The sequence below is a fragment of the Thunnus thynnus genome, chromosome 11 (assembly GCF_963924715.1).
Source record: "Thunnus thynnus chromosome 11, fThuThy2.1, whole genome shotgun sequence".
Classification (NCBI taxonomy): Eukaryota; Metazoa; Chordata; class Actinopteri; order Scombriformes; family Scombridae; genus Thunnus; species Thunnus thynnus.
In genome coordinates, this window is record NC_089527.1 from 18015964 (window position 1) to 18026987 (window position 11024).

Consider the following 11024-nt stretch of genomic DNA (forward strand, 5'->3'; position numbering starts at 1 on the left):
CAGTTCTCCCTGTGATCTGCAGAGGGCGCCTTGCACTTAGAAATAACTGAACTGTATGTATACTGTTGATTTTACTGGCACAAGGTGGTCTGTCAGTGACAATTTCAATACTGTTGCATGATGTGTGCATAAATATAGGAACATTACATTATATGAGCTTAAGATCAAAAGAGCAAAGATTTATTACATTTATTTCAAAATCATGTTAAAAATTAAACGACTGAAAATGATGTTGGCCCTATCTACAGTTGGAAACCAAACACATGGAGAAAAAAAATTGTACCATTTTTGTGCAAAACATATGCATTTCACAGAATATGAAAGAATTAAATAAATCAGGCACATGAAGCTTTACAACTCACAACCAGCATGGAACAAAAGACAATTTTAAGATAGTGAAGCAATTTACTCAATACAGACTTTTAGTAAACCACAATAAATACACATTTCAATATATCATTCATAATAAATACTGGAAAATAAAGTCAAACACAGGATTCTTAACTGGATGCAGTGTCATTGTATTTAGCCTTTCTCACACTGTATGCTTTGGCACAATTAATTGGTACTATAGGCCATGTTGATGCCACTGATTGCCTGAAAGCAGTCTGCACACTTCTTTTGTACCACCGAGGTGGCATGAGAGGTCCGAGCTACTCGACAGCCGCACAGAAACCACCAAAATTCCAGTAGTGACTTCTTCTGATTATAATGAATGGGCAGATATCTGTATTCATGCAGGAGCAAAAGAGCACTTTTGCAATTAAATTAGTATTATTCACTAAATCATTGCAGCCTCCCAGTTTTTGAGCAGTCACTTTAAATTTCTTTTGTGTCAGTGATTTTATAAAGATGAGGTTATTTACAGATTTTTTGGTAAACAATTTCTTCACATCTGGCTGTTAAGTCATTTTTGATGGCTCATAGGACTCCTATTCATATTGTGTAGCTGTTAATTACTGATATGAATCATTTTTGATAATAAGCTTTGATTGTCAACCTTGAACATTTGTTTCACTCACATACAATTACTGTGGCATATGATGACTTTATGAAACTAACTGTGCTTTTTAAGTACAATATTGATTACTGTGACAATCAATCAAAAGCAATCTCAGTCCACTTTACTGAGGGTCCTCTCTAAAAGAAAATTACATGTAAATAACCCTCAAACTATTGCACTTAACACTTCAATAGAACAAATCAGCATCATTCTTCGATCCACATAAATAAACATCTTAATTATTAGACAGTGGAATGTAGCTTATACTGCATTCAAAAGCAGAAATCTCATAACCAGCTACTTTAGGAAATACTGACACATTATTCAGGATCATCATTTTTTTCTGCAATACATATAATTTAATGGAAAGCTGCTTTCCAAATGAAGCCTATTATGTAAATTTAATGATGAAGATAGTGTTCTATTGTCTACGAGGAATCATAGAGCTTCTCATACTTTCCGAGATATGTCAAAGTGCTACTTCATTAATATCCCTGTATCAACAAAATGCTTCAAAGAATAAATCTTCATTTGTAGTGACACTTCATGATCATGTTATTCTAAGAGTGAACAGTGGGGGGAAGAAAAACACATGAGGGGCCACATTTTTCCACCGTTCAAGTATTAATCAGTTTAAACCAACTGCATGCCACTGGACCCCTACACATGAGTGCAAAAGGCTGCGAAGTCTGACCTTTTATGTTATTGATATTGTATTCCAAACATACAAATAAGAATTCAGGCTTTTTTCATGCTTTTCAAAACCATAGAAAAGCATATAATAGTGACAAAAAAGAAGAAGAGATGTGTACATTATGTATACAACACATTTTTTTATATAAAACAATGGCAATCATTTTTTTCCCTAAATGTTACTGGGATTCCCAAAACTGCATGCGTATTGTTATCAAAACTTTTACAATATATACGTATACACATAATTCCAAAACAATAAATAAACTGACAATAAACCATTTTTGCACATTTGACACATATAGTAGACATAGAAAAGTTCCATCTACAGTACAATATCTCCTTAAAACTAGAACTTTACATCTGAAATTACAAGATACATTGCACAGCATGACATAACCGATGTTTTTGATCTTTCAATCTTGCAGTTCAGCACACACCGTAGTGGAGAAACCTCAAAGAATGAACAATTCCTCAAAAACATTTCCATCATGAGGCCATGGCTTTATAGTTACAGATGAAAATGTACTGCGGTGCTGTAAATTGCTTTGAAATTTAAGGTCAGATGATGCAAAAAGGCCATGAATATGTTCCCTTAAAATACCACTTGGTCAGGCTTGTTCTCAAGTAAAGATGCAATCATGAAAGAACACTTTAAAAACAAGAGGCCCACTAAATGGCTGTGACCTCGGGGCAATGATCAGGTAAAGGGAGATTCTTGGTACTGTTCGCTAGTAAGGTCAGGTCAGAATGGCCATTAACAGTGGATTCTTCCTGTGGCTGTTCAGCTGTCATACAAGAGCTGCTGTAGGAACCCTGGGTGTTATTGTTCATGTAGTTTTGTAACTGTGTCTGGCTCTGGTTTTCCGGCTGCTCGACAAAAGCTGCTTTAGACATCACCTTCTTCTCCTGCTCAGGTGTGTAGCAGGTCAAGGAGGTGGCTGGAGCAGCACTGGTCAGGGTAAAATGGTGATTAGCTGTGTATTGTTCCTCAGCCTGATTAGGGTAGTCCGTGTACTGCTCAGCAGTCATGCTGAAGGGTCCCTGGGCCAGGCTACCGTTGGTCGCGCTGACTGGATCTTGGAATGCTAAGGCTTCCCCGTAGGGTTCACTGGGTTGGCTTGTTTGGCCATTGGAGGCGGCACTGGAGCTCCCTAGCTGATAGTACTCAGCTGAGGAGGAGTTCATTAAATAAGAGTTTCCGTTCATATGGTTGTCATGTGCCACTGAGCCGTCATTGTAACACAGCACAGAGGACAAAGGGACCACCTTAGTGTGAGACACTGATGGGGTTGTCATGTCATCCTCAAAGTTCTCAGACTTCTCCTCATCCTCATCGTCTTCCTCCTCGTCCTCAGAGTCGCTGTTGGCTAAGCTCTGAGTGCTGGAGTCAGACAGTCCGCTGAAAACGCTGCTGCTATCCTCGTCTTCGTCATCTTCTTCATTCTCCTCCTCTTCCTCCTCGTCGTCTTCTTCGTCGTCGTCTTCCTCGTCTAGAGGCTCCTCCATCTCGTCTGCGGTCTGCAGGTGCATGCCGGCTGTCTGTGGGACAGCGTCTGACAAAGAGTACTCCAACCTGTGCTGAGTCTGAACGAGAGGGTTTCCGCCTCCCATGTCGTTAGTTTCACCGCGGTAACCGTTGCTGGGGGAGGCTTGCTGCTGCTCACGGCTCTTCTCCAGTTCCAGCTTCATTATGGTGTGCAAGAAATGGGTCCGAACACGGATGGGGTTAAACTCCACTCTCCCAGTTGAATTGCTGCAGCCCTCTTTTGTGCAGCCACATGGAAATGACATACGGTCCACCTAAAGAAACCATAGCATTTACTGTGCAAGTCATTTTATTTTCAGTGGATGGACTATGTAGTGTGATATTGACATGATTATATGTAAAAACATCAACATAGGTCATCCTTTAATGTCCTGTATCAATTATTGATCCCTGCACCTTCTTTTTAAATGTACAGTATGTTTTCCTGTTTACAAGTAAAAAGATAGAACATTGAATGCATGTCATGGGATTTACCTGGCACTTGATTCCTGCGTTGCTGCAGGCGCAGGTCTCTGGGTCACAGAAGACTCTGCAATCACAGCCACAATCCTCTCTGGACATCCGGATGGCTCGCAATTCGTGTTTCTCTTCCACGTCAATCTTCTTTACCCCGGAGGACCGAAGCAGTGCCCGACGCTTTTTAGTGGTAAGAGGCTGCAGGAAGAAGTACTCGTCCACCTCTGTGTTGTCCAGATCGATGTCATCATCAGATATGTCCTCTGCCGTGAGCGTGTTGGCCTCTTCAGACTCTACTGTGCCATTCTTAGTCAGCTGAAAAGAAGAAGGAATCATAACCAAGTGTTTTTTTTTTTTTTTTAATGAAAGCAGGGAAATAATGAGCTAATCACAATTACAAAGTGGTTCTTCAAACAAAGAATCCTAATCTTACAAAGTCATTTCAAATTCCTTACATCTGATAGGCCTACATAATGCTTATAAAATCCTTTGTACAGCAAGACTGATAACAACAATTGTATTCAGGCACAGATTGCAAATCATTTACCTTGAGTTTGATTGAGTTGAGTTTCTCCTCCTTCAGGTGGTCTCTGAGCATGTCTCTGTGGATCCTCTCCTGTTCCAGGGCAAATTCTCCCAGAGAGTACTGCCTGACCCAGCTGTGCCTGTTGGACATGCCCAGCGTGCTGCCACCCTGGCTAGGCACGCTGGTGAAACCCTGCCGCCGGCTGAAGTAGTACACCGTCACTTTCTCAAAATGCACCCGCCTTGTCCTCAACCGCTTCTCCCTCTTCAGTATTGAGTCAGCTGCAAAGGAAGACGGCAAAGACATCTTGTCATCTTGGTTGTAAACTGTTTTTGATAACTCATTAATCTCATATGGAAAGAATTAAAGCTCCATTCTGTGCATCGTTGCACCAAGAAAACATCCGGCATCGTTTTTTAAAATCATTTATATGTACTGTCATGTTGGAGTAGAACAGTTTTAAAGCCATGTAAAGTCTTGTAAGATAAGTGACATCTTTATGGCAAAATGTGTGACACTGATTTCCTTTGAGTGTTGTCCTTAAATGCCTGAAATATGAGAAATTCTTTCTTGCCAGCTTTACAGCGAGCTTCTACGTATCTTGGAGCACAGCTTCGTAGGGAAGGATTTCATCACATATCTGTGCTTCCGCTTGGCATGCAAGTCCTCAGTGTGTCTTTTTAAGGAGAGTTCTCCGAAAGGGAGGGACAGAGAGGAGGGCAACGGTGGAGCATAAATAATCCCCTGCCTGGCCCTGAGATGAAGAGCGCTCGTTCACGGAAGCAGCGTTCCCAGCGCTCACCCCGTATCAGACAGACAGGACAAATAGAAACCATCTGGTTCCAACAGCTCTGTACCCCACGCAAAAGGGACAATACATTTCATTACAGATGTAGAGCTGTCAGACTGAGCGTACGGAGCAGAGCAGAGTTTCATGCAAAACAGCTATCAGCTCGTGTTTGGTGTCAAAACAGTTAACAGATGTTTTGTTCTATATAATCAGCTTCCGTTTTTAGATGTCTATATTAAAACAGCACCTCATAGGTATTTTTCAGTTTTGCAAGCTGTAATTGGTTTAATGTTCCTTTACCCTTTAAAGACTCCAAGAACCAGACCTGACTGTTTCGCACGCTCTAAAAAAACAAACACATTACAGATGTTTTTCCTCCTCTCTCTAACACAACAGCATAGGATGTAAAACCACTCAGGACATAATTGTTTTATCTCTCTCGCTCGCTCTCTCTCTCTCTCTCTCTCTCTCTCTCTCTCTCTCTCTCTCTCTCACCAAGACAGTCAATCAGTGTACACGCACATGTCAATTCACAGGAGGGCACTCTTCATAGCGCACCGCTCCCTTGTCGCTGTTAGCTGTCCTCCTCGAGCTCCCAGCTACCAGCAGCTGCAGCTGACACAGAGGCCAAGCTCAGCTTGCAGGGACGCAGCACCCTACTTATGTCTCTCTACAGGAAGATTTCTTTGACACTCATCTGTATGTCATTCACACAGACAAGAAAAAATGCTACATTGTCAAAACACAAATTTAGTGTTGTTATTGACTTTTATTAAAACTAAAATATTTTAATTTATTGAAATCCAATACTAAATAGCCAAATTGTGCACATAAACACAGACACACACAGTCCAAACATGACTGTTTTGTTCTTTAAGAATCCCATTATTTTCTGGCAGCAAATATCTGCTTTCAAAATCCCTCAAAGGATTACCAAACTACCACTGTATAATCTATTTCACTAACATTCTGTCTCATTTCGTTGACACTAAGATTCACATGTGCACTGTGTTACTCCTTAGAGATGACTTCAGTGTGCTTTTGAACCTACACAAAATCTTCTGTAGTTGGTTTATCTTCGATTAAGAAGACTACATTCTTTAATACAAAGTTAGTTCATGCCAGGAATTGCTGTGGAGTCTCTCAGTTGCAAGAACTCTTTTAAGGTGTTTGCAAATTAAAAAGCAGAACTGGTGAGCCTTACAGAATCTCAACTGTGACCTTATCTTAGTAAACCAAAACGATTCTTTTCCAAAACTAGCTTTGCACCCCTGCAGCTGTTGCTCCATTTTAGTCAGTTTTCATCTAGCCTTTTTTTTTTTTTCCAAATTTAGCATTAAAAAGTAAAATATGATTTATATAACCAGATAACTAATTAAGTCACTAACATGTCGAGCATCCCTGTGCTGTTCTTAGAGAGCAGTTGCACGCATGTATACATGTACAGTATCAACAGTGTAGCACACAGCTTGAGACGAGATCAGCTCATTCATCTGGTTGTGCCTGCATGCTGATGCTGTTCCTAATGAAGGAGGCTGCCTCTGCATCCCTCCTTTTTATTACAGCACTGGACTCTAACCATTACTTAGTCTCTGCTCTTCATCTATCACTGTGCATTCATATTACACTTCTTTATCAACAGATAAGTTGATAAGCTTTTCTTTTCTTTTCTTTGACCTGCATCCGGTTGCCTGTGAGCTACAAAATCTGACTCAGAGTTTTATAACCAACTTGATTAAAAAACATCTCTTTGCTTTGGCTTTGTTTTCCCTGAGAAGAAATGATTACATTAATCTCACTGTCAATAGTACACGATAGCCACACTGAGCACACTGTATGAATTTAAAAGGCACAGGCACTCACGGGTAAAAGGGCCTGAGGCAGAGGGGTTGACACTGTCACTGCTATCCCCACTCTCACTGCAGGAGACCTCATCATCAGACTCCCGCAAGGAAGAGCACGGGGAGGAGGAGGCTTCCACCTCCTCAAATTTCCTCTTCAGTATTCCGCTCATGGCCCGCCGCATCTGCACCTGAAACCGAAAGACAGCAGAGGGGCCACACATTATTTAATATCCAGTTTAGGGCCTTCATAATCCTCAACACACTCAATTAGCTGTGAGGCCCAGTCTCCCCTCCTCCCTTCAAATACACACACACACACACACACACACACACACACACACACACACACATACAATCTCTCCTGCTGCTCTCCCAGCTCCCAGGCGTTCCCCGGGCGATTGATCACCTTGGCACAAAGGAGCTGAGATGGAAAGAGAAAGCTGCTAATTACATACTACGTTTGCCTTACAGGAAGTTCATTTCACTGTCTTTGATTGAGAGGCCGGAGAAAAAAAGACACTTGACCAACTTGTCTTGCACTGCTACAAACCAGGGTGGAAATATATTATGTACCAAATATAAATATAGATTCAAATAAACCAAAACATTATCTGATATCTGCTACACCTAGAAATCATGAAGCATGATGGAAAATATCCACTGGCTTCAACTACAGGACATCTTATGGGAGAAAGAACCCATCTGCCACTTTTTCTAAAAAGGATGCAATAAATTCACAAGTGCATAAGTAGTATTGGTGTGTCATGTGCATCTGTACAGGTGCATTGTAATACCATGTAGCTATTAAAGTGAGGCAACAATCTTCAGTGATTTGTTCAGTATATCATACATCATGTAGTGTTAGAGGAGGAACTGCGGTGAAGGTGAAGCTTCGGTTGACAGCATAATAAGTGACATCCTGTATGTCAGTAATGAGCTTCTGTTAGGTCAGATTGTTCCTGTAGAAAAAAAAACAACAGAAAACTACAGCTGAGCCGGGTAAAAAATCTATACTGTGATAGGCTATAATTCACCTTATAATCTGCTACAAATGCAGTCAATAAACATGTTCAATAAAATATTGTAAAAGTAATACAATGCTTTGTTATACTGCTGCAACAGATATTATCTCTGCTACAGACCTGTGTGATACTATCATTAAATTGTGCCATGATAATAATATTTGGTAATAGTAGCTCTACGGTTCATTCGGATACACGAACAGCACAAAAACTATCCTTGTATCTCTGTGTAGGTGCAAGCTACAGTTTGTAGCTGTGGCACTTCATACAGAGGATGTTGTAACAGAACAGAACACTTCAATGTCAATTGAGGGGGACAATTAACTCCCTCTGACTGATGATGCAATTAGACAAATAAACAAGAACAAGCTCATCAGTCAACTACACTAAAACCAATTACCATTATGCTGCAACTTGCTCTAATAACTACTGCATTTTAACTGTCAAGCTACATATACTTTTGGTCATATCATGCCAATCATTTTAAAATATGTAATTAAGAAACTTATTTAATGTTAATCACAACTTATAAAATTAGACATTGTTGAAAATTTGGTCAAAATAATGTATTTAGCTGAAGATATGTGTGTTCCTTGTTTAAACAGCAGTAGCTGGAAGGTCATGTCATGTTTTAAAATTAAAATAGCAAAGGTTTGCTATGACTGGCAGCTTTTCCCTCACTGCTTTCTCTCTCAGAAACTGGAATCAGTAAAGGCAGTGTGCATCTTCGCCCGGTCCCACTCTGTCTATCTGCCAGAGCAGCTTGTGGGGGAGTTTCATTCACAGACAGCCGCTGCGTTTCATCTGGGCTCTGCTATCAAGTCATTACAGATGCAAATACTGCCTGAGAGACATACTGCCTGAGAGAAAGAGGTGCTACCCAGAGAGGAGTAGCGCTGCCAGCAAGAGGGTCATTGTTCCCAGGAGGCTGTGCTTGTTCAGCGCAGTGACATGGCACTGCCAGCATTTGGAGAACCTCCAGAGTCAACAACTCTACCTACAACTAAGGAATGTGAAGCATCCTCCATTTGAGAGAAAGTGGAGGAGAGGGCAGTCAGTCAGGATAACCTCACTGAAAAAAAAAATCATCCAAATGAATTGAAATGAATTAGAAAAGAAATCTGTAAGTGGGGAGCTAACATGTTTTAGATTCTGTGAAGCCAATAACTGCACTGGTTGTCAGGAAAAATGAAAATCTGTCTAATCTCTCTTCTGAATGATTATGACAAATGATAATGACATGAAATGATGAAAGAATATATTACAATATGAAACATATAACATGATTGTCCATTGAGATTTAAAATGTCAATCAACCGACAGAATGGCTAACCTCGCATCAAAACAGCGAAGAAACAGATTTATTTCACAATCCAATTCATTTGTGGGCAAACAGGGGTGGAAATTTCCACCAGAAATGACCTGTGTAATTTCAGTCCATTTCCTGCTGAGGGTCCTAGATGCCATTGTTGGAAACCTATTTGTATGCTTAGCTCTCAGCTGATGCTGCACTAGGCTTTGATACCAAAAGTGGTTTCCATGGAGATTCTAATGTACTCTCACAAGTACTGCTTTCCCATATGACTGTTTTCAGTGTTACATACTGTGTAATGGGGGCTCTTCATAATAACGCACCAATGTTAGAGCAAATTAATCAAAGAAATCATGTATGTACATTTATCACAGTTCCATTATAATTAAATACATTCTGTAATGTCGACAACAGTATGAAAAGTTTAAATCTTGACACTGGATTGGCATGACATCATAAGCTACAGAGCAGTGGGTAAACTAGGGTGAACCTCTTTCATTGTGGCTAAATAAAAACCAGAGACTGTTGCTCCTCTCCAACAGCTCTCTCTTTGTCTTCGCTGTTGCCTTACCACTAATCACGGCTGGGCAGCATACACTATGGTACAAGGCAGAAAATCCCAGAGAAAATAATGCAGCAAAAGCCAGCTTGGAAAGCCCCTCCCTGTGTTTGCCTCTCTGAGCACACACATCAACTGTGGAAACCAACTCTTGTCCTTAATCAACAGTAGCTCACTGCACTGTAGCACACTTGCATTCTGAACGCAATCTTTTTTTTTTTCCCCTCGTCATTCACAAGCTTCTCACAATTACAGTAAACCGATGTGACAACACAAGGCTCAAAACACTCACCACGAGTGATGCCAACAAGCCTATGGCATCTGGAGCAAGTCATGACACATCAGTCCTACAATGACCAGATTACACTTCTCTGTGCGCTGGCCCTCACAGGAACAACTGACCTGTATCCACTGGCAGACTGTGACACCGTTCACCTCTTCTCACGGCGGCACAGCCGGACAATCATAAATGTGGCAATTCAAAAAAGGTGAAACATGATGAATGAAGAGGGTCCCATTTTGTTTCAGTCCACTGACTTGCAGCGACCCCAGAGGTCCACGGGCATGAGAAAAAAAGGATGCAGGAGTGTGAGAGAGAGACTTGTAATTTTCCAGCTCTGACTGCACTGTCGGTACTTTATGCTTTATTGTAGCAAGACGACAGTCTTTCTCACTTTAACTCCCTCTTTGTCACTGTGTTCCTCTCTCTCTTTCTATCTCTCTCTCTGTGGCCACACAAAGGCTCATTAGCGGCAGCCAGCTGAAAGGCAGAAGCCTGACTGGAGCAGAGTGGAGCAGAGCAGAGTCAGCCTGTGAGATCACATGGGTGGGTTGTCTGATAGAGAGAGAGAGAGAGAGAGAGAGAGAGAGAGAAAGAGAGAGAGAGAGAGAGGGAGAGAGAGAGAGAGAGAGAGAGAGAGAGAGAGAGAGAGAGAGAGAGAGAGAGAGAGAGAGAGAGAGAGAGAGAGAGAGTCAGGCGTGCCTCTTCTCCTGCTGTCTGCAGTTATTTTTACCAACATGAGCTGGGGAAGGGAGGGGGGGCGGGTAGGGGGGGAGGAGAAGGAGGCAGAGGTATGGGGGGGAGGTTAGAGAGAGGGAGAAAGACAGAATGTTGGAGAGATGGATGGGAGGGGGGGCATTTGGGAGATGCAAGGAGTGGGAAAGGGGAAGGGGGTGTATAACAGGGAGAGATGCAGAAAGGAGGGGTTTGAGAGGGGAATAGTAAAGGGGAGGGGGAGAATGAGGAAAAGGAGGAGTGAGAGGGTGTAGG

The 11024-nt window shown here is 41.6% G+C and overlaps 1 protein-coding gene across 2 annotated transcripts in view; it reads right to left on the bottom strand.

Annotated features, from left to right (window-relative positions):
- Window positions 1-162: 162 nt before the first annotated feature.
- Window positions 163-11024, bottom strand: part of csrnp3 (cysteine-serine-rich nuclear protein 3) — a 24137-nt gene continuing 13275 nt past the window's right edge. Inside the window, exons 1-5 of one of the 2 annotated variants that reach the window (XM_067603488.1) lie at window positions 10157-10575; window positions 6881-7049; window positions 4249-4508; window positions 3720-4016; window positions 163-3499 (exon numbers count right to left, since the gene is read on the bottom strand). In XM_067603488.1, coding sequence (XP_067459589.1) covers window positions 2369-3499; window positions 3720-4016; window positions 4249-4508; window positions 6881-7043 — 1851 coding nt within the window. In that variant the 5' untranslated portion in view covers window positions 7044-7049; window positions 10157-10575 and the 3' untranslated portion in view covers window positions 163-2368. Of the gene's footprint in view, window positions 3500-3719; window positions 4017-4248; window positions 4509-6880; window positions 7050-10156; window positions 10576-11024 lie in introns of those variants that run through there. The other variant, XM_067603487.1, reaches the window with a different exon arrangement.